Source organism: Panthera onca, chromosome C1 (assembly GCF_046562875.1).
Source record: "Panthera onca isolate mPanOnc1 chromosome C1, mPanOnc1 haplotype 2, whole genome shotgun sequence".
In the NCBI taxonomy this organism is placed as follows: Eukaryota; Metazoa; Chordata; class Mammalia; order Carnivora; family Felidae; genus Panthera; species Panthera onca.
Genome location: NC_138346.1, coordinates 148,297,355 through 148,321,104, shown reverse-complemented (window position 1 = coordinate 148,321,104; position 23,750 = coordinate 148,297,355). Strand labels below are relative to the sequence as shown.

Here is a 23,750-nt window from a genome sequence, read left to right as displayed (position 1 = left end):
TACAATCCTAAAAATTCTTATTCTTGGGAATATTTAATAAAATTATTCTTGTAAAATGTTGACTTAAAATTATTAAAGTGAGAATTTGCTGGAGATAATTTTACATACCTTGGACTTGAGGGAACCTCCCCAATTTTCATCCACAAACTTCAAGGATAGCACCCGCATAAAGCTGCAAAAAGACAAGAATTGAAAAAACTGGTATAGTTTTAAAAATGTAGTTATTTCATAGCATAAACACTGAAGTTAAACAGATAATATGGAATAAAATAAATGTCAGAGTTGGAGAGAACTATGTATTTCCAGTACAACAGAAGAGAAAATAGAGGCCCGGGGACATTAAATGATAGAGGAATTTAGGTTTAGTAGGAAAAAGATTGAAGGAGATATGGAGAATTGATGATGGATTTGAATAGGTAAGATGTCCTTGGAAGTTCTTCACAAAATCCTTAAGATTTCCTATGGATTTTTAAAATGCTATATTGAACACAGGTATGTATTCTATTCATCTATCCAACATACATACTTAATGAGAATTTTTTCTGGTTGCTGTTAAAATTAAGTAATCAGTGTTTTAAAATGAAATAAAAAAAACAAACCTCAGTATTTTTTTTTTTTAATGTTTATTTATTTTTGACAGAGAGAGAGACAGAGCATGAGTGGGGTAAGGGCAGAGAGAGAGGGAGACACAGAATCTCAAGCAGGCTCCAGGCTCTGAGCTGTTAGCACAAAGCCCGGCACAGGGCTCAAACTCACGGACCGTGAGATCATGACCTGAGCCAAAGTCAGATGCTCAACCGACTGAGCCACCCAGGTGCCCCCAAAACCTCAATATCTTTAAAAAATAATTACAGTATGTACTATATAAAGATATTATGAAAAAACCAGTAAAATCTCATTAGAAAGAACTAAAATGCAAATATTTTCCCTTAATGAAATTCACTTGAAATGAATTAAATGGTAAATATTGTTTTTCCAGCTATATAGAACCTGCACAATCTCTTTACAGTAAAAGCTAATTATGAAAAACTCCAATGCAAATATTTTACTGCAATGAATTTAGCTGAAATGGAATCAATGGTAAACATCACTTTTTTTTAAGCTCTAGAACCTGCCCATTTTTTTTTTTTTTTTTTTTTTTAGTGACATGGTAATGCTAGGACTCTAAGAGAAGGCAGGCAATTATAAGAACATACTATATTTTGTTGGCTTTTGCATTTGTTTTTATTTGTTAGCTTTTACATTTGGTTTTTTTATTATAGGTCCAAGAGCTAAAGATGACTTTTACTTTTTAAGTTATAAAGTAACATAAAAATCCCATGTACTATGTATGATTATATTCGATACTTTGGAAAATATAAAAAAGCACAAAGTAGAAATTAGAAATTCATTTTAATTCCACCTACCCAAGTGATAATGAATTTTTAAACATTTTAGAGATTCTGAGCTAAATCAATAATTCTTAAAGTTTTGAGGGTCATAGATACGTTTGAGAATCTGATGAAATTGTTTTAATTCGGACTATTCATGGACTCTGGGAAAATACTGATGAATTTCAGATTAAGAACTTTAACGATCATGCAAAGGATAAAAATTACAGATTCAAAGGGGTACATTTACCCTGATGTTTATAGCAGCATTATCAACAATAGCCCAACTATGGAGACAGCCAAATGTACATTGACTGATGAATGGATAAAGATGTGGTGTGTGTATACACAAAAAGAATAAAAGCTTATCATTTGCAATGATGTGAATGGAGGTAAATTGTATTATGCTAAGCGAAATAAGTCAATCAGAGAAAGACAAATACCATGTGATTTCACTCATGTGTAGAATTAAAGAAACAAAACAGATGAACATCTGAGAAGGTGGGGGGAGGGGTGGGAGAGAAGGAAACCAACCACAAAACACTCTTAACAATAGAGAACAAACTGACGGTTGATGGAGAAGAGTGGGTAGGAGATGGGTGATGGGTATTAAGGAAGGCACTTGTGATGAGCTCTGGGTGTTGTACATAAGTGATGATCACCGAATTCTACTCCTGAAGCCAATATTGCACCATATGTTAACTAAAATTAGAAACAAAACCAAAAAACTCTGATAATCTCCGAAGAGTCTTTGCAGCATTAATAACCTGACATAACTTTATACAGTAAGTCACTTTTGAATAAGATTTAGTTAATCCATTAGACAACCCCTCAGAATATCTTTAAGAATAACAGGCCATATTACCCACAAGGTCATGAAAAGATGTTCAACATCACTAATCATTAGGGAAATACAAATCAAAACGACAATGAGATACCACTTCACACTCATCACGATGTCTATTATTAACAACAAAAACAACAACAACACAAAAAATAAGTGGTGGTGAGGATGTGGAGAAATTAGAACCCCTGGGACCTTATGTTGGTAACTGTAAAGTGGTGCAGCCACCATGGAAGATAAAATGGTGGCTCCTTAAAAAATTAAAAATAGAATTATATGATTTGGTAACAAAAAGTTAGAGGCCAACTCAAATGACAGATGAATGGATAAACAAAATGCGGCATATGCATATAACGAAATATTCAGTCTTAAAAACAGAAAATTATGACACATGCTGTCACATGGATGAATCTTGAAGACAGTAAACTAAATGAAACAAAGTAGTTACAAAACGATAAATACTGTACATTTCCACTTTTATGAGGTACTTACAAATTGAGAGACAAAAGTAGAATGGTGGTTGCCAGGAGCTGGGGGAGGGAAGAATGGGGAGCTACTGTTTACCGAGAATGGAATGGAATTTCAGTTTAGGAAGATGAAACGGTTCTGGAGATAGAGTACTAAAAATAGTTAAAATGGTGAATTTTATGTTATGTATATATTACCAGAATCAAAAAAATTTAAAAAGTTATAAGGCCCATAGTAAAATTTGGTTATTTGATTTATATTTTATTTGCAAGTTTGTGATCCCTCGGAAACTCTAAGTGGAGATTCGATTAGCTTCCGTAGTAACATTTCTCTACACTGCTGTTTCCCAATATTCTTCATATCATGACACGTTAACAACTTTATGGAGTCCTGGGGTAAGAGGCGGCTGCTTATAACAGACGAATAGCTTTTTGGGCCCTGAGCACCACAGTCTCCATTTGGTTGTCACAAGGATTGAAGGACTCCATATCCTAGCACACTTGTAATGCATTCATGGAAAGCCCATCTCTGCACAACGAAACATCAACTGGTTAAAAATGTTAGAAACATATTCTTTAGTGAATAGCAGCTCAGATGTGACCTTCTCCAGGAAAACTTCTGTTTATCTCCTATTCTGTTTGTGGTACTTTCAGTGGAAATCTGTTCTTATGATGTACTATAAATATTCTATAATTTGTGGAAAGGAAATGTCTTATCTATCATAATTATCTCCAGAACTAGATACAAAGCTTCTCAATGTATGTGTGCTGAATGGAGAGAATTGTTCATTTAACAGAATTAAATACCTCTTTTTTCATTACAGAACTTTAAAAACATTTCAAGTTCCTTTGATATCAACTTATAGACTAGACTACATTGTGCTTAGTTTCAGTCTAGGGTAAACAGAAAATTTATCTCAGAGCTGCCTAACATTATTAATATTAAATTCTAAAAGCATTAACTTGTTATGTTAGTTGGTTTTTTTCTTATGAATTTGTTCATAGGACAATACTGGTTTTTCATGATGAATAATTTAAATTAACTACAAATTGTGGTCAACTTTCAGGGACTTATAAAGTAATAATAAGCATCTTTGGCATCACACAAGTTCACATAATAAAATATATACTATTAAGGGGCGTCTGGGTGGCTTAGTCGGTTGAGTGTCCAACTCTTGATTTCGGCTCAGGTCATGATCTCAGAGCCTCGTGTTGGGCTCTGCACTGAGAGAGCCATGTTGGGCTCTCTCTCCCTTACTCTCTATGTGCCCTCCCTCATGTGCTCTCTCAAAATAAATATCAAAAAGAAAAGTTGAAAATATGCTACTTCTAACAGAAATTCTCTAGGGAATAAAGTATGAAAGGATTTAAAAAGGTTAAAAATTGTAACTCCTTGACTTTCCCTCTTAGCATTTGGACTTTTTTTTATTTAACAGAGACAGAGAGAAAAAGTGTGAGGAGCAGGGAGGAACAGAGAGAGGGAGACACAGAATCTGAAGTAGGCTCCGAGCTGTCAGCACAGAGCCTGATGCGGGACTTCAACTCACAAACTGTGCGATCATGACCTGAGCCGAAGTCGGACGCTTAACCTAATGAGTCACCTAGGCGCCCCTAGCATTTGGACTTTTTTTTTTCATGGCTGGGTAATATTCCACTGTGTGTGTGTGTGCGTGTGTGTGCGTGTGTGTGTGTGTGTGTGTGTATCCCTTCATCTGTCAATGGACACTTGGGTTGCTTTCATAACTGAGCTACTGTACATAATGCTGCAATAAACACAGAAGTACATCTCTTTGAATTAGTGTTTTCATCTTCTTAGGGTAAAAACTTAGTTATGGAATTACTGGATCATATGGTAATTCTACTTTTAATTTTGGGGGAACCTTCATACTGTTTTCCACAATGGCTATACCAATTTGCACTCCCACAACAGTGCATGAGGGTTCCTTTTTCTCTGCATCTTTGCCAACACTGGTTACTTCTAACAAGAGGATATAAAAGTGGTGAATATCTCTGCACACAACATGGGAGCAGCTAAGTACATAAAGCAATTATTAACAGACATAAAAAAAGAAATACACAGTAATACTGTAGTAGTAAGGGACTTTAAGATCCTACTTACATCAATGGAAAGATCATCCAAACAGAAAATCAAGGAAACAGTGGCTATAATTGACACATTAGACCACATGGGCCTAACAAATATATTCAAAACATTCCATCCAAACATAGTGGAATACACATTCTTTTCAAGTGCACATGGGACGTTCTCCAGAATAGATCACATTAGGCCATAAACACGTCATAATAAATTCAAAAAGACTGAAATCATATCAGGCATCTTTTCTGACCATAACGGTATGAAAATCACCAAGAAAAAACCTGAAAAGAACACAAATACATGGAGGATAAATAACATACTACTAAACAATGAATGGGTCTACTCAGAAATCAAAGAAGAAATTAAAAAATACATGGAGACAAATGAAAATGAAAACACAATGATCCAAAATCTTTAGGATACAGCAAAAACTGTTACAAGAGAGAAGACTACAACAATACAGGTCTACCTCAAGAAACAAGAAAAATCTCAAACAACTTAACTTTTAAGGCCTAAAGGAGCTTAAAAAAAACAAACAAACAACAAAAAAAAACAACCAACAACAATAAAGCCCAAGCCAGTAAGAGGGAGGAAATAATACAGATTAGAGCAGAAAGAAATAAAATAGAGACTAAAACCCCAATACAACAGATCATTGAAACCAGAAGCTGGTTCTGTGAAAAGATAAACAAAATTGATAAACCTTTAGCAGGACTCATCAAGACAGAGAGAAGACTCAAAATCAGAAATGAAGGAGGAGAAATAACAACCAACACCACAGACATACAAAGGATTATAAGAGATGCCAACAAATTGGACAATATAGAAGACATGGATAAATTCCTAGAAATACACAACGTCCAAAATTGAATCTGTAAGAAATAGAAAATTTGAACAGACCAATTACCAGTAATGAAATTGAGTCAGTATTCAAAAAACTCCCAATAAACTAGTCCAGGAATGGATGGCTTCACAGATGAATTCTATCAAACACTTAAAGAAGAATTAATATCTATTCCTCTCAAACTATTCCAAAAAATAGAGGAAGGAAATCTTCCAAATTCATTCAATGAGGCATTACCCTGATACCAAAACCAGATAAAGACACTACTAAAAAAGAAAACTACAGGCCAGTACCTCTGATGACCATGGATGCAAAAACCCTCAAAATATTAGCAAACTGAATCCAATAATATGTTAAAAGAAAACTATTCACCATGATTGAGGGATTTATTCCAGGAATGCAAGGGTGGTTCGATATTCACAAATCCATGTGATCCACCACATTCACAAAACAAAGGATAAAAACTGTATGATCATTTCAATGTACAAAAAAAAAAAAAAAAAAAAAAAAAAAAAAAAAAAAGCATTTGACAAGGTACAACATCCATTCATGATAACAACTCTCAACAAGCAGATTTAGAGGGAACATACCTTAGGCTATGTATGAATAACCCAAAGTTAACATCATACTCAATGGTGAAAACCAGAAAGCTTTTCCTCTAAGATCAGGAACAAGACCAGAATATATCCACTTGCACTTTTATTCAACACAGTATAGAAAATCCTAGTTGCAGAGGTCAGACAAGAAAAAGTTATAAAGACATCTAAGTTGGTAAAAAAGAAGTAAAACCATCACTATTTGTAGATGAAATGATACTATCTACAGAAAACCCTAAAGACTCCACCAAAAAACTACAACTGATCAATGAATTCAAAAGTTGCAGGATACAATATGTACAGAAATCTGTTGCACTTGTACACACTGATAATGAAGAAGCAGAAAGAGAAATCAAGAATCCCATTTATAATTGCAACAGAAAATAAAATATTCAGAATAAACTTATTTAAGGATGTGAAATATCTGTACTATGAAAACTATAAAGCACTGAGGAAAGAAATTAGGACACACAAAAATGAAAAAACCTATCATGTCTATGGATAAGAATCAATATTGTTAAAATAAACAAGTTCTATAGCTCAACACAAAAACCCCCAAATAATCTATTTAATGGCAGAGGACCTGAAAAGACATTTTTTCAAAGAAGATACACAGATGGCAGACAGACATATAAAGCTACCCACCAGCACTAATCATCAGGGAAATGCATATCAAAACCACAATGACATATCATCTTATACTTGTCAGAATGGGTAAAATCAAAAACAAAAGAAAAAACAAGTGACTTTTACTATTCTTAAAATAAATTTCAGCTTTGGGGTCTGCTGATTTTTTCCCAATTTAAGATATTTTAAGTATTACCAAGATTATTATTTATATGTATCTCAATTGTAGATTCATAAATTTTCCTAATATTTTGGAACAATATACTTCTTTTTTTTTTAATATGAAATTTATTGTCAAATTGGTTTCCATACAACACTCAGTGCTCATCCCAACAGGTGCCCTTGTCAATGCCCATCACCCACTTTCCCCTCCCTCCCACCCCCCATCAACCCTCAGTTTATTCCCAGTTTTTAAAAGTTATACTCCTTTTGATTATAGAAAGACTTCTCTGATACTAATTTATCAGAGAATAATAATTTATTGGAATATAATAATTTTTTCCCTCACATACCAACTTGGCCAACCTCTTGTTTTAAATTTTTTTTTAGTTAGGGCTTATAATGAGGTTTTCATATACAGAAAACAGCCAAAATCTTAATTTTGTGGTGATAACTATTCTGTAATTAAAGTATAACTATGTGGCTATACAAAATGGTTCAAATTAACAGGCAAGTCAAAAAAAATGTCTATACAGTTTCTCACCAGATAACTAAATTATGACATGTTAATTTATAACAATGAACAAAGGGGACACTTTTGAGTTATGTAAATTTTCTGAATTTGCTAACTTTTCTGCCATCGCACTACCACGACAAACCTGTAAACTCGCTCCATGTCAGACATCCTCCACTAATTTTCCCAGAAGGCAGTCTCTTGCTCATAAGAAATAAGAACAAGTGTTGTTGGGTTGAGAAATCAAAAATTTAACTTCAGTGATGCCAGAGCAGCTGGAAATTGAAGGTAACATCAAAGAATGGAGGGAGCCACAAAAAGGGGATACTCCCAAAATCTGTGAATAAATTCTCTTCAAAACTTGGCCTTTCCCAAAAAAATGCACATTTAAGAACTATTGAACTATATTAGGCTAAGAATTCTAGACATAACGATACACAACATTCTCTATGGGCCATATGAGATGGACAAAAATTTCAACAGCTTCACTGTGCTAGAAAGTAGAGCTAGGCAAACCCCTTTGGCTTTTTCATTTAAACTCGATCTGCCACTTCTAAGCCTATGCTAAAGAATTCACCTTAGTACTAATGAAAAAACCGGAATAACCACTCTTTAACAAAGCTAAAAACCAAGACTCCATAAGATCAAGGTATTCACCCATAGTGTAACAGTATGCAAGAGCAAAATCCAATGCTCTTCACACATGATGATATAATCTAGAGACCTAGAAACATATAAATCACAATATCAAGTGTACATTAAAAAGCAACTAGACACATGCAGAAACAGGAAAATTACTGATCTCTGAACCCATCCCAGACAAATTAAATTAGGATACTTGGGGATAAGATCCTGGTATCAGTACTTTAATTACTGTTACGACTTTTAAAGACACCCAAGCAATTGTAATGAACAGACAGAGAGAAGAATCACTGCCTTGGACTATACTCAAGTATTAATAAGGCAAAAATTGCAAAATGACCAAACAGGAGACTAACCAATTCTGAAAGGTAAATCTAGTGGGCATTGGCCAAAGCAAGACAAATGCTGTAATACTGTTTTCTTCCCTTACGAAGCCTTGCTTGCAGCCATATACTCTTATTTTTGAAATCCTCTTAAAGGCAAAGCTTTAGTATAAATACAATTTGGTACATTCAGAAAAAACTATAAAACTTTGAATATTAAGTAGCAATATGAAGAAAATGCTCTAATGTTACACGAACGAAAGGAAAAACTTTTAACAGTTGAATAAAATTCAGATATGGGGGAGTCACTATTTTATAGGTCTACTGAAGGCTTGCCCTTAAATAAAATGTAGGGATTTAAAAATAAGGGAGTATGGCTATAACACAATTAGAACTGAGTGCATTATTTAGAGCTCTTAAATAAAAACAATGATGATGCACTCAAATATATTAAATAAGCCATTCTTCCAAATGGTTAACTGCATCCAGTGTAATTTCTTAAAGTTAACTTTACTCTTTTATATGAAGGACAAAATACACCACACCGAAGCTACTTGTAGCAAAATTTGGTCAGTTAATTCTCAAGAAAAACATTTTCAACAGAACTATACGTTTAGTGACCTGCTGATGTCTTAAATTTTAATTCATTATTCATCATCAAATCATTCCCATAGTTTTTGGTATTTTTTTTTTATCATTCCCATATTTGTTGATATTTTTTTAAAGTGCAGAGTGCTAGAAACAAGTTACAGTTACACATGGACAATTAGGGTACTACAGTTTTTGAGATCTAGTAGTAAAGCTTTGATCAAGATTTCACTTTAAGTCACTGAAGCAGCAGATGTATAAGGCAAATAGTTTATGTGTTGACACTTTCATACACTTTGACTAATGGCATTCTTGCAAAGGAATAATGAATGAATATGGAGGATTAGGGAAGTAAGTTCAGTTTTACAATTATAGAAAACCAAACTGGTAAAGATAATTCTCTAACATTATATCCCTGAGATTACACTATTTATTTTTAGGTGCTTTCTAATGAACTCTGAAAAAACAAAGCAATGACCATGTCTAAGGAAGCTCCCTAAGTTTAAAGCTTATTCTACTATAGTATTAAAGTGCTATTTATTTTTGTATCTTTAGTTTCTGCTCTGAGATTGAGAAAGCTAGAAAACAAGCTAACATCAACCTTAATTTAAATTAAATTCCAAGGAAGTAAGAATACACCAGGGGAATCTTTCATTAACATACAATCATTGTTCCACTGAAAAGCTCAATAAAAATGTATTAAAACAAAATGAAACAAAAACCAAAATATAAAATGTTTGACATCACACTCCAAATCAGATCATTCCAAATATGAAATCTGATTAAAAAAAAAAAAAAAGAACAAGGTTTCTTTCAGTATTGTGATTAATAACAGAATTTGCATATGTACCTAAAACAAAGAGAATTTCATAACCAAGAGGTAAAACTGTAACGACTGGACTGTCACCTGAAAACAAATACACCCACAGATATACTCCCCCTCCCCCTTTACATTTCAGCCACCAGTATGAATGACCCAAGGGCATCATCTGGGAACAACACATTCAATTCTACTGATATTTAGGAAACATCACAGAATGAAATGAAATGACTTGACACACCACCACTAGATTTCCTGAGCTCAAAATATCCAAAGAATTAGTAAAAATGAGCCTAAGCTTGAATATCTTAAAATTTTTTTTAATGTTTATTTATTTTTGAGAGGGAGAGAGACAGAGTGCAAGCAGGGGAGGGGCAGAGAGAGAGGGGGAGACAGAATCCGAAGCAGGCTCCAGGCTTTGAGCTGTCAACACAGAGCCTGACACGGGGTTCGAACTCATGAACTGTGAGATCGTGACCTGAGCTGAAGTTGGATGCTTAACTGACTGAGCCACCCAGGCGCTCCAGCTTGAATATCTTAGTAAGTAGTTTTAAAATAAAACCAACTAGCCCCTTGGTAAAGTAAAAATATTTTAGAAAACGGCTTATTTAGTATATAGTTCCCAATAAAAAATTCAATGTCTTTTTGCTCCTTAATGTTTGAAAAATACATTTTCAATACATTTTCTTCTTGATTTGAAAAACTGAGATCCAGACAAAATATGGTTCAAAATCCAAACATTCAATAGCCTCAAAAACTGACCACAAAGGTGCTATATATGGTAGCAAAAGCTGCTTTTCAAAAGAGAATTAAATTCTGTTGGTGTTATTACCATGTCAAAACTGAACATCATTATTTGTCATAAAATGGGCAATTATGATCATCCTTAAGAAAGGTTACAAATATCCTAAAAAAAAAGTTACAAATATATGAAATATAAAACACAACCAGCACAAACTACATTATGGTTGCACTCTATTAAAACTAAAGAAGGTAATCTCCTTATCGTAAAAAGATACAAAAATAAAGCTGTAATAATCCAGAAGGTTAAATATTTTAAATATTAAGAATGGCAATATGAAAGCAGAACAAAAGAAACTAGACCATTCAACACCTTTTATTTTTTGACAAGCACACTACCAATTTTACATTTCATTAAGGTACTCAGATAAAATCTATGACCTTCTAAGTTAAAACTTTTAACACCTCTTCAGAAGGAAAACTGAAAAGGCAGTCTGTACCTACGGGGTATGCTTTTATGAAAAGTTATCCTCTTTACTGCCCCTTCTCTCATCCCCAACTACTGCCTTTAGGGGGCTACCATGCAAATAGCTGAAGTCTACTGTAGTCTTCTTTTGTTGAGGCTACCAGTTTCTCAAATAAGAACATGGGAAGCATCTTTACTCACCTATTCCCCCTTCCAATCCAGTATAATCAATAAATCCTGAAGGTTTTATTGCCTAAATCTGTTTTAGATCTGTCCCTTCTCCATTTTTACTACCAATATGTTGGCTTAAGCCCTTTTATCTTGCCTCTGGAAAACAGCAATATATTTTTCTGGCAACCGTATTCCCCTCTCTCCTATCAATTTTCCTTCACACTGACAACGAATGTAATTAAAATACAAATCTGACGCCGGTTCATTGTTTATAATCTTTTAATTTTGTCCCCTGCCTATAGAACAGAGTCCAAACTTCTTACCAAGGTACATAGGCCCTACCTTCCTAACCAGCACCCTCTCTCATCATAACCAAGCTACCTGAGATGGCCCTCTTTTTCATGACTTTGCCTTTTCACTATCTTTGTCTTATCACTAGTTTTCTCCTAGTTATTTTCCATGTTATCATAAACAGCAACTTCTACATAAGCAAGTGGTGATATTTACCTGAAATGTCAAAAGGTTATATGCCCTTCTTTCTGTGTGCGTTCATAGCACATAAGTGTATTTTGTTTACAGCATGCATTTCACTGAATTCTTTCAGGAAACCAATGCATCTGGAAGTAATAAAGAAGAAATTGTACAGAAGGGTATAAAAGAAGTAAAAATTTTCCTCTGCCTCCTACCTGCCATTCAATAACTTTTAAACTGTTTTTAGTTCTTCTGTTAGTAATGATTAACATGGTTATATCTACAGTTCTCAATATATCAACTTAAAGAGATTTATTGTCTTCTTTTCAACTTTTAGCTTATTCCTAATTCTTTTAGCGGTTACCTTCATAACACTGGATATTATGCGTTAGTTCAGTAAAATATCCTGCCAAATGCATTCTAGCAGCCCAATTTCCATGCCTATTTCTCTACCTGACTCCTCGATGACAGTGACTATTGTCTTATTTTGACATTCTCAAAGCCCATACGAAGAAGAAATATTTATGGTATAAACAAAGTTTATTTTGACTCTGAGGTAGGTATGTCTAGAAATGTAGTTGTAAGGCAGCCTCGATCATGAATTACTTTAAGGGTTTATTTCCTTTTTAAATATGGTAATCTGCAAATGTGACAAAATGTTTTAATATGCATAGATAGAACCTTGATCCGAACTTGTTAAATACCTAAAACACTGACTACATTTATTTACTTGAAAAAGAGAGAAAGAGCGAGCACACGCGCACGAGTGAGCTGGGGAGGGGTAGAGGAAGAGGGAGAGAGAATGTTAAGCAGGGTCCATGCCCACAACAGAGCCCAACACAGGGCTCGATCTCATGACCTTGAGATTATGACCTGAGCTGAAATCAAGAGTCAGATGCTTAACTGACTTGAGCCACCCAGGCACCCCGACTTCCTGACTTCCTTCCTTCCTTCCTTCCTTCCTCTGTCCCTCCCTCTCTTTCTTCATTCATAAAAAATTTTTTTTCTTTAACATTTATTTATTATTGAGAGACAGAGACAGAGCATGAGCAGGGGAGGGGTAGAGAGAGTGGGAGACATAGAATCTGAAGTAGGCTTCAGGCTCTGAGCTGTCAGCACAGAGCCCAACGTGGGGCTCAAACTCACAAACTGCGAGATCATGACCTGAGCCGAAGGTGGTCGCTTAACCAACTGAGCCACCCAGGCGCCCCTTATTTTTTAGTTGAATATAGATGAAATGCCACATTTAGAAAACATTAAAAAATTAATATTTTCAGTTCAATGAAATAACTACATAAAATATTTTAAAACTTCTCCTACATAAATTATACATTATTTATAACCATTTATTAGCTGAATGACTTTAGGCAAGATCTCCAGGCCTTAGACTCAACTATGAGATGGGATAATAATTGCACTTACCTCAAGAGTTGTTGTGAGGATTATATAAATTAATTAATATAAAGGACTTGGAACAGCACCTTCACATAATAACAAATGTTAGTAGCTATTATTAAGTAAATATTTGTGTTATTATTTTGTACCGTTGCTATGTAGGAGTCTTAGTGATTCTTTCACTGAACTAGAACTGTTGCCAAATATTTAGATCTTTAAAAAAAAGCTTCTTTGTGAATAATGTTTTAATACTATAATTAGAATAATCTACTGAAGACATATTTTTGTTTCCTTTGAAGAAATAGCTCATGTATTGATGCTACAGACACACTACAAAAGAGAAGCTATTTTAAGTAACTGTGAAATTTCTTTAGCGACAATTTCACGCACAGTTAGCTTAACCTCCATTTCATCCTTCTATGTTTTACACACCAGTAGCAGCTCTACCAGTAGTAGATAGGCTAAAGCTTAAAATATGCCACTTTCTTGAATAATGCTGTTTAAGCTGACTTCTAAATTACTCTCAAACCAGCTACAGATTTTCTATGTAAATTGAATGTAACTAAATGTTTTGATGTTCTTTTCCCTGAATTATGAAATATTATATGAAATATTATTGAAAATGTTTGTTTGGGTCTTTAGGCCAAATTGTCAATATATCCTTGAGAGAAAAAAACAAGTAATGGGAGTCATTAAAGTCTATGGTAAACTGAAAAGTAAAGATTTAATAATTTAAAATAAAAACTACCAATGGAATTATGTTAATTATAAATGCAAAAGAGACCTTCAAAAAGTCAGTCTGGTGTTTTATATTTAACTCATTCATTTTCTTCCAGTAAGTCTGTGAAGTAGGTATTACTATTCATATTTCCAAGATGAAAGGGAAAATAGAATAGAGGTTTTTAAAAACTTGGGGCTCTGGAGTCAAACAGACCTGAGGTGAAGCCGGGTTGTGGCACCTGATTGCTTGGTAATTCTGGACAGATAACACCGTAGTTTCCTTTTCTGTTAAATAGGGGCAGTAGTATTTACATTAGAGAGTTGTTGGGATTAAATAATGTAGGTAAGATACTTAGCATATAACCAAGGTATAAAAAAACACTCAGAGGGAAGCCAGTGTAATTACTACAACAAAACTGAAGATTCGAGAGCAACTTGCTAACTCAAAGTCACAAAACTAGTAGCTGAGATAAAAATTCAACTCTTTCAAAAAACTTTTGTAAAAAGAAGGGGATAGACTTCTAATAAACTGTAGATACTAATATTTCCTCTCTACTGTCTCTGGCTTGCTGGGAGTGCATATAAATGTCAAAAGAAGAGTATTGTACACATAGAAAATGGGAATGTTACTATATAAGCTAGTCAATTTACATTAGTCTAACTCTAATTAGGTAATGGAGTAGAAGGGATGCAGGGGAAGTCGAAGGGATCTAACTATATTCTTAAAATTATTTTATGCACTACTTAGGTCCATTTATTCAAATCTAGTGTAATCATTACTGAAGATAAGTATTTTTCAAATATTATCTGACTAGTATATTTTTAGATGAAAATAAAGGCCCTTTATCAAATACCAGAACTGTTGAGCTATTTTCTAGAACCAGTAATGGTATAAATTGATGATCTGCAGACTAGGCTTCTACTTGTATTCTGAGAATGAGACCAAGATGTTCCAAAATTCAAATTAAAAAAAATCTCAATCTGTAGAATTTTTAAAAATCACTTTTAAGCTCTTCTCTTCCAGAATTTTCTTAAACCTTTGAAATCCATAACCATGTATTAGATCAAAAATGTAAGTAGCAGAGGAATGTTAGGAAAAATACTTGTAATTAGTCCAATGACTTGTTTGTTCACAAAGCAATCATTTTTATATTACAAACATACACTTTACTTTCTTATAATGTTATTTCAAAGAATCCCATAGCTTCAATCTGATCTACCATCTGAAAAACTTTGAAAGCCAGTAATATATTTTATTCTACACGGATTTTTAAAAGGGTATCAATTAATTTCTGGAATAGGTTTATCCTAAGAAAAAGCTTTGCTTTATAATGGTTTTGAAATTTTTTTAAGTAGCAAAACCTTTTCTCTTCAAATGCAATTTTTATATGCATTTAATAATGATGAAAATGGTACGCATTTAAAAAATTCGTATTTGCAGTATTTTCCTTATTAAAATACGTCAATCAAAAATTTGAAACCTATGGTTATGTTTGACAATTTATTTCTGTATGTTGTTCCACATAAACAAGTAATTGCAAACGGTAAGTTTTCATACTACCAATTCTGTTATCGTATTTCCTCTTGTTCTTGATTCAACTGATTCAGGAGCTCAAAAGTGGAGTAACAGAAAATTTTGCTGCTAATTTTTAGTACTGGCAAATCTAATAGTTCATGTTGTATTTCTTAACTATTTTATCCTACTTTGCCAAGAGCAATCATTATAATTCTATTCTTGGAGTCCTCCAAATTTTATATTTTTATTTTTCAAAAAAACTTTTTAAAAACTTTTTAAATGTTTATTTCTGAGAGAGAGACAGAGCCCAAGCAGCGGAGGGGCAGAGAGAGAGAGGGAGACACAGAATCCAAAGCAGGTTCTAGGCTCTGAGCAGTCTGCAGAGAGCTGAACGTGGGGCTTGAACTCATGAGCCATGAGATCATGACCTGAGCTGAAGCTGGATACTTAATGGACTGAGCCACCCAGGAGCCCCTTGTTTGCTTTTTTAATCAGCAAATCAGATACCACCACCAGACCCAATTATTTACCTAGGATTTATTACATGCTGGGACTATTCTAAGCAGTGCATTTATAAACTCATTTACTCCTCATAACCACCCTATGAGATAGTAACTATTATCTCCAATTTATAAACGAGGAAATAATCAGAATTATCAAGTAATTTGTCCAAGATCATCAGATGAGTAGCACTTTCTGAACCTAGATAGTCTGGTTCCAGAGCCTGTGTTCTTAAACACCACTCTAAACTCCTTCCTGATACAATCAAGATTGAACAGCAAATTAAGTTGAAATCATTTGCTTACTGGTTCATATTTTTTAATAATTCAGGTAAGTTGATTTTTTTCTCTCAGAAGGTACTCTGGTGGGCGCCTGGGTGGCTCAGTCAGTTGAGCGTCCACCTTCGGCTCAGGTCATGATCTCGCCATCCAGAGTTCGAGCCCCACATCAGGCTCTGTGCTGACAGCTCAGGGCCCGGAACCTGCTTCAGATTCTGTCTCCCTCTCTCTCTGCCCCTCCCCCACCCACACTCTGTCTCTCTCTCTCTCTCTCAAAAAGTGAATAAACATTAAAATTAAAAAAGAAGGTACTCTGGTTTGGTCATTAGCCAAATCTTCAAAATGATCGCTCAGAGATAAGGTAGGTATAAATGCAGAATAGGAAGTACTAAAAACCAACAAAATAATGGATTTAATTAAATAATAATTAAATATAAAATATTTTGAAGGAAAAAGGAAAGCAGTGTAACTACAAGCATCTTGATGAACCAAGATCTTAAAGAGAACAGGTACTAGCTATGGAAATAGAGGCATACAATTAAGGAGAAATATAAAAGTTCTACAATAACTGCGTCCAGAAGAAGCTGAAATCATTAAGATGTGAAAACCTTAAATGAATGAGAAGACAGGAAAAAAGCACCCAGCTTCCTTAATCAAGGTCAAATTCACAGAACTGCAAAGATTATAAAAAGATGAGAAAAATAACCCATCTATTGGAATACTACATTTAATCTTATAAATCTTAGATAATGGAAGCCAAAAAATTTTTTATAGAAAAAAAGTTGATCTATGCTTATCTTCAGGAAAACCCCAGGAAACTTTTAATCTGATGGTCATGTATGGTTTGAAAAAAATACCTATTAAGGTTAGCAGTCAGACTGGGATCACCTGAAATCTGTGCTCACTAACATCTCTTTTTAGATACATTTGGGATGTTTACGAAGCCCTTATAAATAAAATAAACAAATGAAAGATCTACACTTCGATGATAATAACTAAAGTGTTATAAATGGATAACTGCCAACAAAGACAAATCTCATTTTTTATACTCAGCATGTGTAAGTGAAATATATGAAAAAGTCTTTCACAAGTGTCGACAAAGTTCAAGTATATTTTCGGCGTGTGTGTATATACATATATATATATTTTAAATTACCTTTTCTGTCTACCAATACATAGTTGATCAAATAACCCCCTGGCTTACAAACTTCCATGGCTCCCACAGCCCTTAAGATAAAGTCCAGACTTCTTGGCATGACTTGTGAGACAGGATGTCCTGGTCTCAGGACTGTCCTCTGGACTCCTCACCTGCCACCTTGTACTGGGTCCCAGTCTCCTGTAGCCAGAGATGCCACTTTGGTTCCCTTTTCTTCTGCTCACCTGGGTACATTTTCCGTCAATTCTCAAATTATGTTTCACCTCCTCCGAGCTTTGTCTCCTTTCCCTCCAGCACACCACACCTATCACTTCGGGTTTACCTACCTGCTTACTGGTCTACCTCCCCACTGATTGTAGGGACTGCCCTTCAATATTTGTATCAATAGTGTCTGTCTAGGTGTTTGGTATATAAAAAGCTCTCAATACATGTTTAATGAAAAAAAAAATCAACTTTTCCAACTTAGTAAAAACAGTCTCATTCAAAGGCAAAAACTTATGAAATACCAAATGCTAAAGCCTGTGGATTCAGAAATAAACTGTCCTAGACTTCAAACAGCATAATTTACTGGAAGAGAAAAGCAAAATAATATAGTGAAGGTTAAGTGTATATCAAGGTATCCTCAAGTGTTTTTGGGAATACAGAGGTACAGCTAACATAACCTGAGAGTGCTAGTGGTGGATAAGTAAGGGAATTGAAATTAGGGAAGCCTTCCAAAAAGGGGGGGGACAATCGAGCTAAATCTTTAAAGACAGCCCAAGTAGAATTTGTTTACTCTAGGAATTGAGGGGGGGAAAAGTTATCTATGAGATTGCTTACCTAGTCTCTGCTCTTTACTGCTTCATCTGTCTGTGCCCCAGTGCAGCATTTCACATAGCTGCTGTGGGAGCCAACTGGCCTTACATTATTCCATAATCTTAGTTAATAGTCAGTGACCAAACTTGAGCTAGAAAAAAATCCCTGTCTGAAATATTTCAAAAAAAGTAAATGAGGAAGAATTAATCCCCTTCTCATGGGAAGAGTTAAAAGATATAACACTAAGGAACTAGCAGTTACTATGCTGTCCCACCACAAGGAGAAAGCCAGTCAGTAGTGGAAAAAACAAAACAAAACAATGGTCCCTTCCCTTCCATCCAAAGATTCTACATATGGACTAAGCTGAAGTTACTCATGCTACTTAGTAAATACTAACTGTATACATATCCTTTCTTTCATTAGTTTATGTTTTTTCTTCAAACTACAAATTAGTACACCCTTCACAATTAAGCCAACATCCTTTTGTTTGTAAATGGTACTTAGGTACATAGTTATGAGCAAAATTAGTAGGAAAACAGCTTATCAAAAAATCTCATTCTATGAAGACTTAACATAGTCCAAAGTAGGATATAATTTAAAAAAAGATTGTTTCTGGGGCGCCTGGGTGGCTTGGTCGGTTAAGCGTCCGACTTCGGCTCAGGTCATGATCTCACGGTCCGTGGGTTCGAGCCCCGTGTCGGGCTCTGTGCTGACAGCTCAGAGCCTGGAGCCTGTTTCAGATTCTGTGTCTCCCTCTCTCTCTCTGCCCCTCCCCTGTTCATACTCTGTCTCTCTCTGTCTCAAAAATAAACGTTAAAAAAAAAAATTTAAAAAAAAAAAAAAAAGATTGTTTCTTTACAATGTCATGAGTGCCACCACAGATGTATGCATAGAAAGTAGTAAAGGTGTGACAGATATGAGGTCTGAAAAAGCGATATTTGAACTGACATTTAACAAGTAATAAATAGCAACTGTCCAAAAAAAAAAGAAAATTTCATTCTAGCTAGTATTGTGATGTTTAGTAGGTCCTTTATAATTAAAATGGGTAGGGGAGAACAAGATCAAATAAAAATAATGGAGTACACATTTGTAGAATGATAAGGGATTTCAAAGACATCCTATGCTATTAAGTTTTGTTATTATTATTATTTTTTAAAGCAAACTTCTGGCTATCAAAGGCTAAATTTAGCCTGTGAAATGAGTAAGCATTACTAAAAACAATTAGCCTCATCTCTGGAAAGACATATCAGCTCTGGAAAGCATACAGCTAAGCAAGAACCAAAATGAATATTCTGGTTGCACTTATATATAAATTAGGAAAACATTGCTGTTTGATGAATACATTTACAATTTTCTCTCCTAAAGAATTTACATTCACAATGATTTACATATATACACAAATGTATTTAAGTATTTCCAATGTTTTTAATGTAAGGCACTAGTCTATATATTACAGATTTTTCCTTTTAAATTTTAGTTTTAAATTAGAACTAAATTTAACTATGATTTCGTAATTTTTTAAAGTTTATTTACTTGGAGGGGTGCCTGGGTGGCTCAGTCGGGTAAGCGTCCGACTTCGGCTCAGCTCATGATCTCGCAGTTTGTGAGTTCAAGCCCTACATAGGGCTCTGTGCTGACAGCTCAGAGCCTGGAGCCTGCTTGGGATTCTGTGTCTTGCTCTCTCTCCGCCCCTCCCCTGCTCATGCTCTGTCTCTGTCTATCTCAAAAATAAATAAAACATTAAAAAAATTTTTTTTTAAAAAGTTTATTTATTTTGAGAGAGACAGAGGGAATGTGAGCAAAGGAGGGTAGCAAAGAATCCCAAGAAGATTCTGCAGGGTCAGTGCAGAGCCCGACATGGGGCTTGAACTCACAAACCCACGAGATTGTGACGTGAACTGAAATCAAGGTCTGAGCCACTCAGCCATCCCAACTATGATTTCAAAATTAAGCCTTAAGCCAGGGCTAAGATAGAAAAAAATACTGCACATATTTACCGATGATCTTATACCAGTAATCCAGAGGGCAGTACTACACACATTAAATTAAGTACTACTTCTATACTTTAATGTGGTTTGCATCTAATATGCCTTGTCCAATATGCCATACTTTTATATGTCCAGCAATATTTCTAAGAGTTTCTGGCATGTTTTGGTTCCACTAGGCTTCTTAAAGAAAACCACTCATCAATTTTGTGCAGCAGTGTGCTAGCAAATGCTTAATGAGAAGTATATTGTAGTAATTAGGAGTAAGGAGTAAAGAAAATACAATGGAAACAGCATAAAGTCATATTAGGATAAGACCCACTTGTACTTACATACAATAATCATTTCAGCTTGTAATTAGTTAGGCATACTAACTGGAAGACTACTTGCCTACGGTTACTGCTGAGCTGTAAGTGGTCAGAATTATCAAGATACCACACAATTAATGATGAAAACTGAACAGGAATATAATTTGAAGTGTGTGACTCAAGTTTGATTCTAGTAAAAGTATAACATAAAAATGGTATACTATTGGAGGATTACTGAGAAAGGGCAGTAAATAAAAATAGAGTTTATATGCACTTGGTTTACAGTTTAGGAATATTTGATATCACTTAAAGTAGAACCTCTCAATTTACCCTTAATTATAAGACACTGTCTGTGATGAACACTGTTTATTATAAAACATTCCTTGTTCAATTCTTGTAAGTTTGGTATCTTAGGAAAGAATTGTTGTCGGCTAAGCAGTAGTATGAACCATAGAATAAAAGCACTATGGCTAGAGGATGACATATAGATTCCTTCCTCAATTTGTCCCATGTGAATAGCTCATTAAAAAAAAAAAAAAAAAAATTACACCCCAAAAATCAAGTGGAAGGGTTTTACTAAACTAGTCAAGTCACACATTTTAAATCTACTTAAAATTTAAAAAAAAATGTTTTTTTGATGTTTATTTTTGAGAGACACAGAGAGAGACAGACAGACAGAATCTGAAGCAGGCTCCAGGCCCTGAGCTCTCAGCACAGAGCCAGATGCAGGGTTCGAACCCACGAACTGTGAGATCATGACCTGAGCCAAAGTCGGACGCTTGACTGACTGAGCCACTCAGGCGCCCCTACTTAAAATCAAATTTTTAAAACTTCTTGTTTAGACATGACCTACATGCAGTGAAGACTAATTCCTATGTATGGAAATCTTCTAAACATGAAAAAATATCAATGGTATATGTGAATCAAGAAAATGAAAAAACACAGAAGGCTTGGAACCTATTTCTGGGACACCAGGAATTTCAGGTTCACAACTAAGAAATCAAATATTAAAGGGGCACCTGGGTGGCTCCATCAGTTAAGTGTCTGACTCTTGACTTTGGTTTAGGTCATGATTTCATAGTTTGTGAGTTTGAGCTCTGCATCGGGCTCCATGCTGACAGTGGCAAAGCCTGCTTGGGATTTTCTCTCTCTCTCTCACTCTCTCTCCCCACCTTTCTCAAAAGAAACATTAAAAAAATGAAAAAAAAATCAAATATTAAATAAGTTTTGGTTAAATATTAACATTTAAAGCTTGTTTTCTTTTTAGAACTATAAAACTATATTCCGTGTTAGAAACAAACCTTCACTACCTAATAAGATAGAATTACAGTCTGAAAGCTTTCTAAACTCTAACACCTCAAAATAGAATTCAGTATGTACAAGTGAAAGAGAATATTAAAAGGAAATCTAACACAGAGATGTGAACTTTTTTACTTACCCCGAACAAGGGAACTCACTAATTCAGTTTTATTTGGCTTATATAAAGGATCTTTTCAGGCCACCTTCTAATTTTAAAAAGTATCAGGGCTTTGATGAAAAGCTTTAAAAATTGAGCGAGTTCATTATTAATCTGAACAATGAATCAAAACATAGATGATTTTATTGGACAGTTATAACTATCTATCCTTGGCTGTTTTCAGGTGTTAAAGAGGAGATTAGGTATCTGTAAATATTAGTGATAGCTGTGTAAATTAACACAGAGCTGTCTAAATTAACAAAGAATTTTCTTTGTTAACCAGATAAAAAGTTATAGTTTACTGCCTACAATTATGTGCCAGGTAATAGGTGCTATACTTTCGTCTCAAATTTCATTGTAAAGACGGAGTTCTTCTCACAAATGAATATAAGCATCTAATTAATTCTTCTTTGTCATCATGTGGCCAGAAGTTAGGAAGACTGGAGGACTTTAGGATCCAATCATGCTACAATAATTCGGCAACCTCTCTGCTGAACAACCATGATAGAATGAGGTCCTGGTATGTAATCTTACTTTTCCTTCCTGTTTGTTTTAATTGATCTAGTGGGCCAGACAGAAATCAGTTGAGTTTTTAAAAATACAAAATGTAAAAGCTAGAGACTTCTTTATATTTAACTTGATTAAGCAATTTAGTATTTCACCTTATCTCAACTACACCAACTAATGGAAGAGAGATCCTACAAAACAATACCTTTTTTGTTTCAAGTTGTGCTTCTTCCTGACAGCATCCTCTACAGTCAGGATCCAGCTGAAGCAGGTTAAACTGTCCAAGAAGATCACAAGAGCTGCAGAGTAAGTTGCTGGAGAAGCCCAACTCTCTGCAAGCCTCCGATGAAAACTCTGCCCCAAGTGCACACACCTGAAAATAAAAAAAAAATGAGAAATAAAACATTATTCCATATTTGTATCACACAACTTCCCAGAAAGGAAAAACTAGGGTTATCCAAATCTAACACACTGGAGATGAATTTCCGAAATGCCTCATTTAGAGACAAATTGTCAAATATTTTTGAACTCTATAACCTTAGATGAGTCTTTGGCTCTTCCTACTTCCCTCACAATTTTTTTCTTAAAAATTTGCTATTTTTCAGCTTAGCTGAAATATGAATTAATATGCTTTCTTTATGATGTGTATATTACATACAATACCTTTACTAAACACTCACGTTTTTTTTGAAAAGGAATTTCCTTAGAAGATAAACCAATGCCCCTGTTGATATGGGTCTATGGAGTAATTAATACTAACTTCTAGACTTCTCTTCCTTCACATCTAGCAGGGGAAAGGTGAAGAGGATGGAGAAGAGCAGGAGCACATCAGAAATAAAACTATGGGGGCACCTGGGTGGCTCAGTCGGTTAAGTGTCCGATTCTTAATTTCAGCTCAGGTCAAGATCTCATGGTTTAGTGAGCTCTAGCCTCACGCTGGGCTCTGTGCTGACAGTGTGGAACCTGCTTGTGATTTTGTCTCTCTCTCTCTCTCTCTAAAAAATAAACATTAAAAAAAAAAAAAAAAAGAAATGAACTTTGGGGATTAGGTACCAGCTCCATCACTTAAAAGATGTTGTGACCCTGAGCAAGATAACCTCCCTCAGCTTTAATTTCCTCACTGATAAAGCAAGGACAATAATGCTTACATAAAAGAGATTGCAGTAGAGATGAATGAAATGAGTTATGTAACCCATCAAAACAACCGGCAAAGGTGGGTTTATCTGTTCTCATCCCTTATCCATTGTCTCATGCATGTCTCAGTGAATATGGTATATCTTCACCTAAGGTCAGTCTCTCTACCTGTGCTTTGGAGTCTATCTTCTGCCATCTCCACAGGGATTTTAATTTAGTCGGTAACTCAATTCTTCAGTGTATTCAAACCTTATGGTT

General features: G+C 34.7%; 1 protein-coding gene across 2 annotated transcripts in view; it reads right to left on the bottom strand.

Moving 5' to 3' along the window:
- The window catches only part of SELENOF (selenoprotein F), a 58,175-nt gene that overhangs the window by 26,579 nt on the left and 7,846 nt on the right, over positions 1–23,750 (bottom strand). For both annotated transcript variants that reach the window (XM_060624666.3, XM_060624664.3), the window contains exons 2-3: positions 22,564–22,731; positions 109–172 (exon numbers count right to left, since the gene is read on the bottom strand). In XM_060624666.3, the coding sequence (XP_060480649.1) occupies positions 109–172; positions 22,564–22,731 (232 nt within the window). The remainder of the gene's footprint in view (positions 1–108; positions 173–22,563; positions 22,732–23,750) is intronic.